The 17,611-nt window shown below is 28.9% G+C and overlaps 1 protein-coding gene across 15 annotated transcripts in view; it reads right to left on the bottom strand.

Moving 5' to 3' along the window:
- The window catches only part of LOC119616462 (protein lap4), a 294,532-nt gene that overhangs the window by 80,729 nt on the left and 196,192 nt on the right, over positions 1 to 17,611 (bottom strand). For all 15 annotated transcript variants that reach the window (XR_005232544.1, XM_037972809.1, XM_037972810.1 and 12 more), the window contains 5 exons: positions 16,063 to 16,221; positions 7,124 to 7,310; positions 4,935 to 5,023; positions 4,291 to 4,575; positions 3,149 to 3,409 (listed from right to left, as the gene is read on the bottom strand). Coding sequence is in view for 14 of the 15 variants with exons in the window: in XM_037972809.1 (XP_037828737.1) it covers positions 3,149 to 3,409; positions 4,291 to 4,575; positions 4,935 to 5,023; positions 7,124 to 7,310; positions 16,063 to 16,221 (981 nt within the window). In the remaining variant the exon portion in view is untranslated. The remainder of the gene's footprint in view (positions 1 to 3,148; positions 3,410 to 4,290; positions 4,576 to 4,934; positions 5,024 to 7,123; positions 7,311 to 16,062; positions 16,222 to 17,611) is intronic.

The raw sequence follows: 17,611 nt of genomic DNA, 5'->3' as shown, positions 1-17,611 counted from the left end.
AAAACTTTAAAATGCAAAAATATTCTAAAGAATAATAAAAAAGAAACACATTAAAATAAACTAATGGAAATGGAAAGCACAAAACATAAATTACTTAAATTTTTATACAGAATTTTGTTTGCAGCTTTCAATGAAAAAAAAAATATACAAATAAATTTAAAAAACACGATATACAGAATCTATTCCCATTTATTTAGATGAGATTTTAATGACTTTCAACGAGGGGAGTAAAGAAATTAAGTGAAGTGTGGTGGTGTAGTGGAGGCGGAGGGGAGAGTGGTATGTTTTTTTTTAACAATATGATTATTTACGAGTTCATACTAAACAAAAAATATAAAAAAAATTAAATAAATTCATTTACACATAAATATAGAGTATGAAATATTAATAACATTTAAATGGTTAAATTGCGAACAACAAAATGGAAAAAACATAAATAAAAGAAATAAATAATAAAAATTCTAAACTTTTATGGTGAGAACATGTGTATGTGTGGAAACGGAAGTCGTGGCAAAAAGGAAAAAATACACAAATACAAATGAAAGTTTCAGTTCATTTTATTCAAAAGATTATTATTTTTTTTCATTTATTTTATGTTTATACAACGCATTTTTAAGTTATATTCTTTTATATGTTGGCTGTATAAATTAATGCAAAATGTGTATGAGTTAAAAAACAATTAGCACTCTAAAAAACAACACGGATTAAGATTTTTATGTTTGAAATGGATTAAAAACATAAATGACATCAAAGGAAATAAAGAAAAAACATAAACACATACAATAAACATGATGGTGGCATGTACATACAGACATGTATATGTACATTTTAATACATACATATGTTGGCACTATATATGTAAAAGTACACGTGTAGTAGGTATGTATTATGTAAGTAAATATATGGTAAGTAAATGGTTAAATGAGAACAAACATGTAAAACATACACGCATTGTCACACATACAAATAATTTGTATTAAACAAAAAAAAAAAAAACGCAGACACACATAGACAGACATAAAAAATTACATACATACATACATACATACATACAAATTAGTAACAGTTATAAATATTTATATACAAAAATACATATTTATATGAATATTTGTAAATATGCATGTATGGGTTCAAACATTTATAAGCGCATACATACATATACACAAATATTCAGTGCACAGCAAGTGACAATTTAATGGAATCCTGGAGAAATTTAAAATTTCTTGTCTAATTATATATTTGTTTTGTTTCAATCCCTAACAGTTGTTGGTATGTTAAATTTTATTTTACAAAAAAAGTTGCTCTATTCCATTTCTACAGCTTCTAAAAAATGAAATCTTCTTTTGGAAATTAAAAATATGATTTCCATACTATTGAATCAAACTTAAACAATAAATTAAAAATTGGTTTGAACGTAAACTATCGGTTGAAATATTCACGAGTTATTAAACAGTCTTTCCTAGACAGAGGATAAAATAATATACACCCCTGGTACCAAATTGACACCAAATTTTTCAATAACATCCGTTGTCAAGTATATACATACAACAACATGTATGTAGACCACTCAACTTGGTCAACATTGCAACAATTCATTGTCGCAATCTAAACTTTATGCACATCCGTTGTCCAAATATTAACAAACGTGGTAAACTGAATATTTGCAACGCATTTTGAGCTTACGACGTTTGTTAACTTTAAGACAACGGATGTGCATAAAGTTTAGATTGCGACAACGAACGGAATGCATAACGTTTAGATTGTTGCAAAGTTGACAAAGTTGCGTAGTCTACATTACATATTCTTGTTGTATGTATGCATATACCTGACAACGTATGTTATTGAAAAATTTGGTGTCAATTTGGTACCAGGCGTGTATATTTTTTTCCTCTGTGTACACGGCAGGCTTTAGGGGTAATGATTATAAAAAGTAATTCATTACATGAACAATTACGATTACTAGTAATGTGTAACCAGGGAGCAGTGATTACACAAAGTACTTAATTCTTTACATGGTCAATTACAATTACTTGTAATGTGTAATTAAGCAATAACCAATTAAAATTCCTTGTATATAATTACAAAAAATTGTAATTGAGAAATAACCAATTACAATTATTTGTACTTGAAGTTTTGCCAATTACAATTACGTGTAATGTGTAACTGAAAATAAGCATTTATAATTACATGTAATTTTAATTGAAGTTTTGCCAATTACTAAAATTTACTTATTACAATTATATGTATTTATAAGAGGGAAATTTAAAATTACAAGTAATTGTAATTGGAAATTTTTCAATTACAATTAATTGTAGTAATTGGTAAAACTTCAATTACAAATTCAAGTATGCAATTGTAATTAGTTATTACTCAGTTACACATTACAAATAATTGGATTGACAAAACTTCAATTTCAATAACAAATAATCAATAACAACTAGTAATTGGAATTGATCATGTGTTGAATTACTTTATGTAATTAAAATGTAGATGGGTTAGAAATTATAGTCGGCATTCTCGAGCGTTTGATTTTATACACCAGGTTACTACTATTGGAAAGTAGGCCAGACACAAATTTGCTGCTATTGGTACTAGCAAACATTGTAGGTGTAGATAGCTATTTCTTCATTGTTTCCAAAAAAATAAATTTCTTTAGTTTTTTTTTCAAAATAGGACCGTTTTTTCTCAAAAGAATTTCTTTCAGGGCTTTATAGTCCCATAATGGGATGCGAGTCGGATATCAAAAAATATTTTATCAATATTTTGCACTTAAATTTTACCTATTTTTTTTTTTTTCAAAATGGACATTTTTGTTCTTTTTTTTTTTGCTCAACGAAAATTGCATTCCTTTATGAGCATTGTGGTCAGTGAGTGGTCCGATTTTTTGAGATGCGACACTTGACATGAAATCCCCCCATATGTATGTAGATACATAGATCCTTCTATGCGTGGTTTCACAACCAATTCGTTCTATATTTCCGTTAAAAGTATTAATTTTGAATACTCCCACTATTTAAAAATATTTAAATAAATCCTGAATAAATTTTTACTCCATTAAATACCATTGAATTGTCACTCACTGTTTATATAATGGTGTTAAACATTTCTTTTATTTGTTTTCTACTAAATTGCTTCTAAAACAACATACCTGTGGTGTCTGGGGCTGTGAAACGGGCGAAGGTGTTGCTGTTGAAATCTGAGGTGATGTTCCTGCTGCCGACGGCGATGTGGGTGATGTTGGTGCGTTACCCGTTGATGGTGCCGGTTGTATGGCTGGATTTGTATCTAGTGTATGCTTTGATATAACAACCGTTGTAGTCTTTTGTATTTTATCCTGATCATGATGTTCGGATGGTGATTTGGGTGGTACGGAAGTAAATGCATCAGCAGCTCGTACAATTTCCAAAACCTTGAGAAGTAAAGTAAATATTGCAAAAAAAAAAATTAATTTCTATTCAATTTATAGTTAGCTTAGCATTGCATTTATTCTCTTTTGGTATTGACTCAACTTAGTAACACCACAAAAAGTATTTTTTTTATTCTTTTAGGATGTTTTAGTTTTCTTTGGATAAAAGTTACATTTTGTTTTACACTTTGCTGTTGTTTCCTACGCACTCGTATACAACAAATTTTACACCGAAAATTCTTAAATAAATTTAAAATCTTTTAACAGGTGTGGGACAAAACAGATTAATTTCGAAACAAGGTGATATGCAAAAATAATTGGAATATTAGAAATCAAACGAAAAAATTTGAAAGGTTTTTAAAAATCTTGCTTGAGATTCTCTTAAAATTATTTATATTTCCTGTAATACGATATTATTGTTTTAAATTCGATTAAAGAATTAAGTTTAAGAAGAAATATATAAATTAGTTCTTAACTGTGATGAAAACTTTTAAATTTATAACACAGACGTGCCAAAGGTTATTTACTTCTGTTAAAAAGGTAAATAGTTTTTAAAAATGTAAAACTTCTTCTAGAAATCCTAAAATAGAATAAACAAACCGTTAGACATTACAAGCACTAAAAAAGAGGAAACGTTTGGCAAAGCAAGATAACACTGAAAAAATAAAAGATGATACTACAGCAAACACTTAAACTACACGTACAACATATGGTGGGGTACTTGTACTACCAATACCATGAATGGAATGGTGCTGCTAAAGCTAACAGCCAAAAACTTTTCAAAAGGACTGTTGTACTTGTAATTGTGTAGTGCGAGTACGAAGAACACTGTAAGCAGTTGTCCTTACACACAAACACAGACTTTTACAAATATGTACACTTACTTTTTCAGGGGTACTCTTTTCTTTAGTGGAAGCCAAGGACTGTTCTGTATTGTGAGCCAAAGCAACAGCAGTGGCAGCAGCAACATCATGTTGCTGCTGATGATGATGTTGTTGTGCTGTATTTAAACCATCTGTAGGTTTAACTACCGGAATTGTTGCTGTTGGTGCTGATGTTGCTGCCTGTGCTGTTGTTGTTGTTGAGGTGGGTGAATGAGCCATGGCAGCAACGTTGGCTAACACTGACGTGGGTTGTTCGTTACTTTGTTCAGCAAAAACTTCCAAATCCTTTAAATAAACAATACAGAAGAAGAGTCAGGCATCAGACAACATACATTAAGACAAGCCAGAGCAACGAGTATATTGGATAAATGTAAAGAAAACAAGTAAAAAAAAGCATAAATAAATATTAGAAAAGCATTAAATTTAAATTTGAATACTTTTTCACAATTTAATTTTTTATATTCAATAATTGGATGGTTACACTTTGGAAATAGGTATTTGTTAAAAAAAATCAATATTTATATTGATTTTAAGGATTTTTTGTAACAAGAAATTTTGTTTTTAATTTATTGTTTTTTTTAGCATTATCTTTTATAAATTTACATTTAGCGATTAATGTTATGTTCTTAATTTATAAATCTTACATGTTTTAAGCGTTCGTCATCATCACGATCTAAACTGGATGTACTTTGACTTTGGCTTATTTCGGAACCAGTTTCAGAAGCACGAGAGCCTGAAAAAGTTATGAAAAATATGATTAATTTGAGTAAAAACTGACAAGATCAACTAAACAATTTTAAAGATAAGGAATTGGAGGCATTAATCCATGAATTTTGTTGTTAAACTTAAGAAGAACTTTCAAAATAAGCCACTAACGCTGTAATTTGAAAGCGTTCGTGAGCAATAGGATTTATCCGAAATAAATAAATTGGTTATTATACGTGTGTCAAAAAAAAAAAAAAAAAAACAAACTCATTATAAGGAGTGAGATCGAAAAATTCTTAACAATTCATACAAATTTCAATAAAAACGAAAAAATATTTTTTTAGTTTTATTCACTAGTGATGAAATTTTGAACCTTTTTCGGAAACCCTTCTATAAACGTTGTTATAGTGCTTTCTGCCACTTTGCTCGATTCCATCTCCGTTTGAAATCTACCACAATTTTGGACACCTATTTTACGCTCTTCAATTCTCTTTTAACAAGAGCCCAATATCCCTCCACTGGTCTTTTTTCCGTGCAGTTTGGAGGATTTGCCTCTCTTGGTACAAATATCACATTATTGTTCTTGTACCACTCAAGGGCTTGTTTACCATAGTGACAGGATGCCAAGTCAGGCCAAAAATATATAGACACATTATGAAGTCTCATGAATGGAAGCAGCGTTTTTAGTAAACATTCCTTGATGTAAATTTCGGTATTTATAGAGCCTGTTGTAACAAATGATTGGCTTCTTTTGCCGCAACTGCATAATACTTGCAATACCAAGAACTTTTTTGGAAATTTTGTCTGCTTTTGGGTCCTAAACTTTTCTTCAACATTCCCTCGAGCATCAGCAACATAAAATTTTTGACCTGGAATTTGAGGAAAATCCGCCAGAACATACATTTCGTCATCCATTATGCAGCAAGAATATTTTTTATAAAACGTGACTTCAATTTCTGTGTTTTGGTTTTGGCCTCTAAATTTTAAGCAGCGTTCCTGTCAGGAACTTTTTGAGACTTGTATGTTTTTGAACCTGCATTATCTTTAACTTTTCTTACCAAATAGTCCGAGCACTGAGTTAACCGGGCTGCTTTCCTACCGGATATGTTTGGAGCACTTTTGAAAATGCTTTCAATTTTTTGGCTTTAGAAAATCATGTGGATCATTCCATCTACCTGAACCAGGTTTTCTATCTACGGACAAGTTCTCCCGGTACTGTTTAATAACATTGGAAACAGTTTGACGGCAGGCACTTTTTTCAGGTCACTCACTTTAATCAGATTAACAACAAGTTAATATAATTGATATTAATTAAAGTTTTAATGAAAAACGTGTGTTAAAAATTTTTCGATCTCACTCCTTATTTGAATTCGATATTCGTTTCTTTCGAGTATTCTCATGTCTTGGAATCAATATTAATTGGACAAAGTACCGTTTGAGTAAGATCCGGAAATAAATGCGATGAAATTTTTAGCGATCAATCAAAAATACTAAAGATACAAAACATTTACTATAAGTTTAATAAAATATAAAATTGCAGCAAAATTAATGATGCTTTTAAAGTACTTTTATGTTCTACAATATAAAATATCTAAAATTTATTTTTAATAAAAGAAAATGTTTCAACAACTACTTTTATCATTCCAGCATAAAATGTATCCTTAAAATGCTTTCTTTGTGTTGTTTTTAACAATTTACATTTATTAGAAAAAATCAGAAAGAAAATAACTGAAATGTAGGAGGAAAAATTGAAACCAACATTGAAAACAAAAGAATAAAATCACAATCTTGCATTATAGTAAACTATCTATGTATCAAGCTATTCTACGTATATATGTATAAGTAATCTGTATCGTAATTGTATCTGTCTGCTAGTATATGTATAAGTAAGTATTATCTAGTAAAATATAATACTTTTAAAAAACAATCTTTAAGAGTACCAACAACGAATAATACTACATATAATATTTTTCATGTTCTTTATAAAAATTATACTTTTTATCAAGATCGTTCTTCGTTGTTATTAAGTATTGGTGTTGTACGGATAGATGGATTTTAATTTTGTTTTTATTTAAAAAAAAATTTGAAGTTGTTGTTGATGTTTTTATTATAGCTGTTTGCTACTTACCATGTCTGCTGTAGCCAGTACTCATGCCACCAGCTGTACCAATGGAATGAATTAAATTGGATTTATCGTATCCCTTACAAACGACCAAATGTATATCGTTTCCAGCATTGCGTAAAACATTAACTGCATCTTGATGTGTGGCACCCAATAAGGAGTTACCATTCACTTCTAACAAACGCATGCCAACCTAAAATTTGCAAATATAAAGAAAAGATAAAAAGGGATTATAAATAAATAAAAATAATATTTAAGTAACAACAAAAAAAGTGTGAAAGAAAAAAGTTATTTCGTATTTTGATTTCAACTAAAATCGCTGTAGGGGGGTATAAATATTAAACAGTAGAACAATATATGTATTTGGATTAATTTTATATTGCTGGTAGTATTGGCAGTTTTTATTTAAATTGGCTTCAGGACGTCCAAGTGGTAACCATGAGGAAAAATCATCTAATGTTTTCAAACTGAGATAATATTAAATAAAGAAAGTCGTTCGATTGAAGCAAATCCATAATTTTAAAGTCGTATTTAAAAAACACTTTCGGATTTGGCTGTTCATATGATAACTACGAAGCAAAATCAATTGGGCTCTTGTTACAAAGATAATACAAAACGCAGTAGTAATGTCTTCCTTACTTTATCTCTCATCGATCTCAAATGATATTAAACTCTCAAATAAATAAAACATCAGATGACAAAAGGATACATCAAGCGAGCTTTAAATTTCGTAGAATTTTATCATCAACTTTGGTTTGCGATGTGAGATATATTTTAACAGATATATTGATATCTAGGTCTAAAATACGTCTGAATAAGAAAATATTAATAAAAATATTTTTATTTTAGTTGTAAAATGTATTACGAAATAACTTTTTCCCCCACATCACATGAACAAATCAAATATTTAAATATCATTGAAATCCTGTAAGCATTGTACTCGTAGTATAGAGTAGTTCCACTTGTATTTGAGTTTACTAAAGAGTTTATCAAGTTTCTATGGATTTCCTTTTTAAAGAAACAAGTAATGCATCTTCTCTAACGTCATTTTCATCGTCTTCAATTTCATCACATTTGTTTTGTGTATTTTTTTCTTTTTTTTATAGAAAAACAAGATTTTACTAGTTGTAGTATTTGAAATCATTATAGTTCATTGTCTCTAAAAGCCCCGGGGAAATGTAAGAATGGTATGAGATGAAGTAAGAGATTGATATTCAAATCAAGTAAGAATAGACAACAAGAAAAAAAAACTAGTTAGATTCTTAGGGTAGACAAAATATGCTCGTTTATGAAGGAAAATATATTTTGAAATTTTCTAGATTTTAATACTCAGGTGGTTAAATTCTGTTCATGTTTGTTTACGTTATTTTGTTCTTGTTGTCATAGAACTAACGATTACTGGTCGGTAGACGTCTCAGAAAGAAAATCACAAATTTAATCCAATACAATTGATATTATAGTAGATAGTTGAACTTTTGTTAAAAATATTATTGGAAAATAAATAAAAACGTGTGGATGGATTTTTATTTAAAATAATTTTTATATCCACCATGAAAAAAGATGGGGGGGGGGGTGTATACTGATTTTGTCATTCCGTTTGTAACACATCGAAATATTGATCATAGACCCATAAAAGTACATATATTCTGGGTCCTTATTAAATTCTTAGACGATCTAGCCATCTCTGTCTGTCCGTCTGTCTGTTGAGAGCACGATAGAGTCCGAATGGAAAGACCTAGATAGTTGAAAATGTCCACAAATATTTCTTATAGCTAAGATTTGTTTGGTATTAAAAATGGGCAACGGTCCACGTTTTCGCATAGCCCCCATACAAGTGGCCCCTCGAAAAACAGCTTTAACAGTCATAACTGTTTTAAAGATGTGAATATAGCGATGAAATTCGACATAAATTAGTTTTATATCAGCCAAATTCTCTCTACCAAATAAGAATGGGTCCACAATTGACCCTACCCTCACATATGGTCCCCTTCAAAAAATGACTTTCACGCCTATTACTGGCTTAAAAATACGAGACTACCGCTAAAATTCGATATAAGTTAGTTTCTTACGAGCAACAATCTATCTAAGGAATTTTATGAGGATCTTACCCTACCCCCCCTTACGAACACAAATCAATCTAGCGAATTTTATGACAATCTGTCCATAATTGCCTTAAGCCCTATTTTAAATATCAACCTAATGTTTATAGTTGAGCATTCAATTTGCGGCATACGGTTTGATGGTGAGTATATAAGATTCGGCATAGTCGAATATAACACTCTTTCTTGCTTTCTTCATTCGCTAGAGATTAAAAATAAAATCCGCACTAAAAAAATTAGAAAATAATACACACATAATTTATGTTCGTTACATATTTCGGGAAATTGAATAGTACTTTCTGTTGTAAGGAATTAAATGAACAAGCGTCATCTTTACAGTTTTGTGCCTTTATACCTCACTAGCATACCCTGGGTGCTTCGCTACTCTAACCAAAATTAAATACATACAAAATTTTGTTTACTTTTATAGAAAATTGAAATTGATTTAAACATTTTTTAATATTTTAATTTTTTACGTTCAATATCAAGTGAATAAATTCGCACTCAGGAAGAAGCTTGTATTTTTAGTTTTATTCGTTTAGCTTCCACATTATAGAAAATTTCGAAATTACTATTTGAAAAAAGTACTATAAAATACCTCTTATAGATTCTCATTTAATCAAAAATTTAATGTTTCTGTTTTCAATATTATAGACAATTCAAAAAATATAATTTGATGAATGAAAAAGTACCTAAAGTCCCCTTCAGTAGATTCTCATTCACAAAGGTTCCTAGATTTTAAATTTTATATTCAATAACGTAAAAATATAAAAAATTACCATCGGAATAACGAAAAAGTACAAAAATCTCTCTTAATAAATTCTCATTTAATAAGGACCGTGTGTTCCGGTCAGTGTTGCCATAACGGCATTTAAAGTGCAATTCTAGCACTTTTTTTTCGTCGGCTGCACTTATTTTTTAGAAAAAAGTGCTAGATGCTTTTTAGCACTTTTTCGTCTTTTGCTAGAAATTTTTAGCATTAAAAGTGCATTTTCGTAATTTTTTCTTCTATTTTGCACTTCTTTATAATTAAAGAACTTTAAAGTTTAATTTCTCTAGAGATCTGTAAAAATTTAGTTTTGAGATGTGAAATTTTAAGAAATTCTCACGAAAACTTTTTGTATATGTTTATTGTAATTTATAATTTACACTATAAATTAAACTAAGAAGTGAATTATTTTAAATATTATTATGCAATAATCGTAGCAAATATTTGAAAAAATAAGCTAAAAGAGCGTTGTTTTGTTAACAATGTAGTGACTACATGTTAAAACGGCTAATATTTTCCAAAAACATTTTTTTGAAAAAAAAAAAAAAAAAAAAATCATTAAAATTTAAAATATACAATAAAATAAAAATGTGTGAAGATATAAAAACAGGTAAAAGTTCAGGAATGCCGAATATTACATACGCACCAACACAAGACGTTTTGCCAAGATTTGCTCATTTATTAGATTTATGCTCAAATTTTATATCGTGTATCGATTTTATTTTCGGAATAGGATCTTAATGGCTTGGATCACGGACCGAGCTCTAAGAAGGATGTTTTAAAACAAATCATTTTTTCGAATGTATCATAATACTAAAATGTTTTAATAATTTATTGAGAATAAATTTATTTTCTGAAAGAGGATTTATATAGAGGAGAAATTACAAACTTGCGTATTTGAATATAACACACATAATTCATTTGTCACATTAACATTTATATTGTCCCCTAAAAGCTCTTAGAAGTGTGAGTAATAAACCTCTATTCACCGAGATTTAAGATTATTTCAACTGAATTTTCAATATTTTTGCAATAAAAATACCTTTGCTAAAGTGTTGTGAATATGACCCATAAAATTGTTTATATAAAAAATAACTAAAACTATAAATATAAACATTTTTCTTCCGAATTTAACCCTCTTTTAGCATTTTTTAATGAATAATTAAAAGATTTGACGTCCTAGATTTTTTAAATACATACTTTTTCTGGTCTTAGACGTCCTAAACAAAGAAAACCATATAGGTTTTATATCTTAAACAGAATCGTTGTTACCTAGTGTTATTAGTTATTTAATATACATATATATGTATATACTTATTCTTAGGGGCATTAAACAAATTTTCGAACAGGTTTTGTACCTTACCCTTTCCGATTTTGATAAAACTTGGTACACACATTCCTTGTATCAATACGAAGTTTAAAGTTCTTCAAAATTCATTACGGGTTAGATTTTATCAAGGTTCATAGTTCAGATTTTTTTCAACAAGCATTAAATTTGACATCGTATATTTTATAAAATATTTATCGTTGTAATTCCTAATTTGTTGATTCAAACGTTAAGTTTTTTAATCGTGTTAGTTATATTTGGTGTGAGTTTTTTTTACTAACACAATCAAAAATTTACAGTTTGAGTCAACAAATTTGATGTGTGGCCATTTCGCTTAAGGATGATGACATCAAACAATGTCCTTTAATCAATGATATCTCAAAAAGTGTACCTTATATTTTCTTTATTCCTTCACATAAGATTGCTTATAGTGTTTTCAATAAAATATAAAAATTTCAGAATGGGACAATGAGGGGCTCTCAAGTAAATCAACTTATATTTTTTGTTCATAAACAATTTAATTTTTTTTGTTTCAAATTTTGTTTCAAATTCTTAAACTTTTTTGTGTTCATCATCAAATAAAACATTAAATTTTTAAATATCTTGAATATTATCAAGCTACAAGACATAGGCTTTCATTGGGAACTAAAACGATTAAAATCGGATAAACAGTTCAGAAAATATACGATGTAAAATGCTTGTTGAAAAAAATAAAAAAAAATATATAAAATTTAAACATCGATAAAATAACGAATTTGAAAATTTTGGAGAACTTTAAATTCCGTATTTACATGAAGAATGTGTGTACCGAATTTCATCGAAATCGGGCAGGGTCATGTTCAAAATCCTACTTTTTTGTTCGAATTTTTTAATTACCCCTTATCGATTTTGTAAAGGGATATTTATATAGGCAAGGTCAAATCATGGACCAATTATGTGAAAAATTGCGACCTGTACATTATACCTGGACAGCCAGCCGCACAGACCGGTAAACATGGCTTAATGGACTTTTAAAAACTTGATTTGAATTTAGCACTTTTTTCAAATAATTTGCACTTTAACAACATTATTCAGTCAAGACCATGTATGTTAAAATTAATGTTCCTAGGTTGAATATTTTAGAAAATTAAAAAAGTACAATTTATGAGATAAATAGTACTAAAAAGTTGTCTCTTAAAGAATCATATTCAATGAGGACCGTGTATGTTTAATAATCATGTGTTTTGAGTTCATATTAAAGAACATACATTAAGTATCATTTGAAGGAAGAAAAAGTACCAAAAGTGGAAAGTACTAATAAAAAGAGTACAATGTTTCCCCTTTTCGCTTAGAAATATACTTTTTCGAGAATTAAGTTTACAAAATGTTCCGTATTTAAATCTACACAATCGGACAAAATAAAGTGCAAAAGTGCTCATGCTACATTATTTTATCGAAAAATCTGTTAAATGATTATTGAATATGGAACTTTTTTTTTAAATTCATTTAGTTTATATACAATGCTACAAAAATAACTATAAAACAAATTTATTCCACCTAAAATTTTTCTGTATAACATTTAAAATTAAAGTAAATTCACTTTTTTGTCGGACAAAATAAAGTGTAAATTTTATATATCATTATTTTAATTTTATGCATATCAAAATTTTTTATCTATTTTGGTTCTGATTTGAATATCTGGATCTACTCAAGTCATTTTTGTAATTATTTTACCATTATTATTCGCAATCGCTTTCACTTTCCCTTGCTTTCTCCCATACTATTATTTTCAAAAGAAATTCCTTTTTGTTCGCTATTTCAGCGGAATTTTGTGATCAATTGTGGTCAAATATTAATCTATTAGATTTAGGGCGATGCTCTGAGCAGGTCATTCAAATTTTTCAGTGTTTTTTTTTTACAATAATGTTTTTAACCTTAGTCGTGTGTTTGAAGTCATGAATCGGTTGAGGCATTAAGTCTCCCAAACCCATTTTTACGGCATTTATTTCCAAATTATTATTAAATAAGCTCGTGAATTGCTCATTTGTTATTAGTTACTCCATTTTCACTAAGATTCTCGCTCTTAAAGTTAAATAATGTAACAATACCGATAGCCCTCCACCATAATATTTGAAACCTGGGGTATTGTTTTTTAAATTTTGTATATTGAAGGGCTTAATTCACACTCATTGTCGACATTTCAAAATTTTCGGTAGAAATTGGGACTCATCTGACCAACTACGTAAATTTGATCTAAAAAATATGAAATTAAATACTAAAATCGAAAAAAAATTTTAAGCTTTTAAATATGTTGGTGAAAGATTGAAGGTATGGGTCAGTTGACTCTTCGTAAGTGTCCAATTTTTAACGTTAGGTGTGGGGAACCTAGGTGAAATTTATTCAAAAAGCTCCAATGAACACTATATGAGCATATTGCAGTGAAATCTTAAGATCAGTGCCTTCGAAATGGACTTGGGCAACTTTATATTTCGGCAAGATAATAAGCTTAAGCACTTGATAAAGTTAAAAAATAACATTACTGTAGGAAAAATCACTGAAAATTGAAATAAGTTGCTCAGAGCACCGCCCTAAATCCAATAGATTAATTTTGGACCACAATTTATCAAAAAAATTCCGATGAAATAGTGATCAAAAACGTATTTCTTTTGAAAATTATCATATGGGGATAGCAAGGGGAAGGGAAAGCGATTGCGAATAATAATGGAGAACAAAATTACCAAAATGGCTTAAATAGATACAGATATTAAAATCAGAACCAAAATAGATAAAAAATTTTGATATACAAGAAATTTAAATAATGATATATAAAATTTACACTTTATTTTGTCCGACAAAAAAGTGAATTTATTTTAATTTTAGATGTTATGCAGAAAAATTTTAAGTAGAATAATTTAGTTTTATTGTTATTTTTGTAGCATTGTATATAAACTAAATGATTTTGAAAAAAAATCCATATTCAATAATCATTTAACCGATTTTTCGCTGAAAGAATATACATGAGTACTTTTGCACTTTATTTTGTCCGATAGTGTATATATCACAGATAAAACTCAAACGATTCAAATCTGCATTCATTTGCTCCAGAAAAATTTTGCTTTCAAAAAGGTACCGAACAATTTACTCGAATTTAGTCCTAAATAGGCCTTAGTACTCGAATTCCAAAATAATATACTAATAATAGCTTATTTTGTGTGAGTAAATAAACTACTTTTTGAAATTTTATAAAAATTGGCTCAATGAGTTTGAATAAAATTAAATTTCCCGTTTTTCCCTTTTTGGTACTTTTTTCCCAAGTGAAATAGCAAAAATTTTATTAGAATAAATATTACAGAGTTAGTCCGTAATTTAATAGGAATACTTGAATAAATCAAAAAAGTTTTCTTAATGTGCTAAAAAAAGTACCATAAATACAGTTTTCTCCCTTTTACACCCAAAAAGGACTGAATTTTAAAAAAGTACGAAACAGGTGTCTTATAATTTTGGGAGTTGTTTCCAAAATATTTATAAAAATTTTATTATGTTAATTAGTTCAAAAGTTATAAAGGGCCGAAAAAGGTACCAAAATCACCTTTGTTACACATTTTTACCCCTTAAAAGTACGAATTTCAAAAAAGTACCAGACACCCATCTGCTTATTTTAAGAATATATACAGGTGCATTTAAAATTTTTCTTGTATCACTAATATTGTGTAAGATAATTAAGAAAACCTGTTTTACCCGTTTTTTCCCCTTTTTACCCATAAATGTACAAATTTCTAAAAATCCCTCCTTAGTGGATCTACATAACTAAAAACACATCTACGGTCAAAATTTCATGATTCTAGGTTCAGCCGTTTGGGCTGTGCGATGATGAATCAGTCATTCAGTAACGCTACTCTTTTATATATATATAGATTACAGCTGGGGAGATATATATTCTGTGGTAGATGACTTATTTCATTTTTTTCCAAACTATTTGAATTATCCTTTGATATTATGATATGTTATAACCAGAATTTCTGAAAATACTAGGTATGTATATTTGTTTGCATTTCAATATACAAAATAACACAGCTTTCAAAAAATCAACTTTTCCTGTAAATTTTAAAGTTTACCCTTACATGCTGTTTATTTTATGGGGGAAAAAATAAAAAAACAAATATTTGTAAATATACATACATATTTAAACACCACTCAGCTTCCTTTTATTTTAAACAAAAAAATATTATGTTTCTGGTTTTGGTTGGTTTATTTTTTTACCAAAACTGTATTGTTTTTCGCTGTAATACAAACGAACAGAACTATTTCAAATTTTTAGTTTTTAAATTACCAACTGCTACGGTACTGCGTCAGCAACAGCTTAATTTTGAGAAAATTATTGTCTCCACTTTCTACCTGTAGAGAGATTCGAGCGACAGAACATAAAGTACATATATTGTCACAAACTTTAGCATTATAATAAAGCTGCAACAAAATACGATGGACAAACAAAACTATAAAGTCCTCTTCTAATATATAAGTACACAGTGGTAGGTCCATTGCAATTTCATACATATGTACATACATATTTATGTACATCTAACTGGCGTTTGAAACACTCATAGAAGAGCAACAACTGGCCAAAGGCATAAAATAAATATTTATTTAAGCCAAGTGAAACATAAATACACAACAACTACATTCGTTCATTTAACTGGAACAACAGTAGATTCATTCATATTCAACATCAGCAGCAGCAAGAACAATAGTAATATTTTTATTTTTTACTTACCTTAAGCCTTCCGTCACGTCTAGCAGCACCAACGGAATTTATTTTTGAAACAAATACACCTTCGTCTGTTGGATCGACTGGATTGCCACGCTGACCATTAAGGCCACCCTTAATGTGCATGCCAAGGCGTTCACCATCAGTTTTACTGATGATAATTTCCTGTGATTTATTTAAACGATATGAGAGAAGGAAACAAAAAAAGGAGGGAGAAAAGAAAAAAAAATAATGTTAGTTGTTCATCTTTATAACTATGCATAACTTTATATGTATGTATATTAAGATAAAAAAGAAAGTAATTAAATTGTTGGGTAAATTGATAAGTAACTGGGGTGGGTTATGCCTTTATTACACACATACTATGTATTCATATATCCTTACACTTTGCTGATAGCAGGTATGGGAGTATTGGTATACGCACAATTCGACGACGACGAATTTCGTATAGCACGATGAACTAGTCGACAAAAATTCGTTGCGTAAATTCGTCGAATGGAACACAATCAAATTATTCGTACTGCGAATTCGTTTCAAAATTTGTTTGTTCGAAATTGAAAAAAGTAAGAAAAAGAAACAAAAGTTATATTTTTGTTAATCTCCACGATTTTGAGATAATTTTAACAGCTTTAAAATTTATTTGAACATTATTTCGGAATTAGAAAATGTAAGAAATTGGCCTCGAAAAGAACTAAAATTATATTTTTGTGAATATACCCAATTTTGAGATTATTTCAACAGCTTCAAAAATTTTTCGAACATTGCTTCGAATTTTCGAAACTAATTTTAAATATTCCAACATAGCATTGTAGTGACATCAAGTGTACTCCAGACTGACAAATTTCAGACAATTCGGGACACGAGAACTGGTTTTAATGACTTTAAAAATTTTTCGAACTTAAGTTCGAATTTTCCAAAAATTTTTTTTTTAGTTTTTATGACCCAGAGATTATATTTGTTCCGAAAAATTCATCGTTCGTCCCAATTGTGCGTATACTATATAGACTACATTTTCAATTACAATTACATTTGAACTAATTGTAATTACAAGTAATTTTATTTGTTTATTGGTCAATTACACATTACAAGCAATTGTAATTTGAAAAACTTCACATTACAAGTAATTATAATTAACCATGTAATCAATTACTTTGTGTAATCATTACCCACCATACTTGGTTGATAGTTTCTTTGGATTAATTGTATTACATAAGCAAAGACATCTGATTTATACCCTGATCCAGTATCGTTTTCGAAATTGGGTCAATGAAACTAGCATCCAACCAAATTTATCACACTATATAAACCCACTGGCTTCTCTATAATAACGTGGGAAGTTTCCGATTGTCATGCGAGTCAATTGTGTATGTTGATATAGTCGACAATCGCAACATATTGTAAAAACGAGACTCCTGACAAAACTTGAAAAGAAACTCTTTCGCTATCTTGACGAGAAATGTTAAAGAAAAATTCTTACGGTCATTAAATTAAACATCATGTTAACATTTAATCAAGAAGTCATTCTATTTTCAAAAGCATGCAATTGAAACCTTTC

The sequence above is a fragment of the Lucilia sericata genome, unplaced genomic scaffold (genome assembly GCF_015586225.1).
Source record: "Lucilia sericata isolate MDLA Ls3-8-SP2 unplaced genomic scaffold, ASM1558622v1 Contig000073F_arrow, whole genome shotgun sequence".
Classification (NCBI taxonomy): Eukaryota; Metazoa; Arthropoda; class Insecta; order Diptera; family Calliphoridae; genus Lucilia; species Lucilia sericata.
This window is presented reverse-complemented; position numbering and strand designations above follow the sequence as displayed.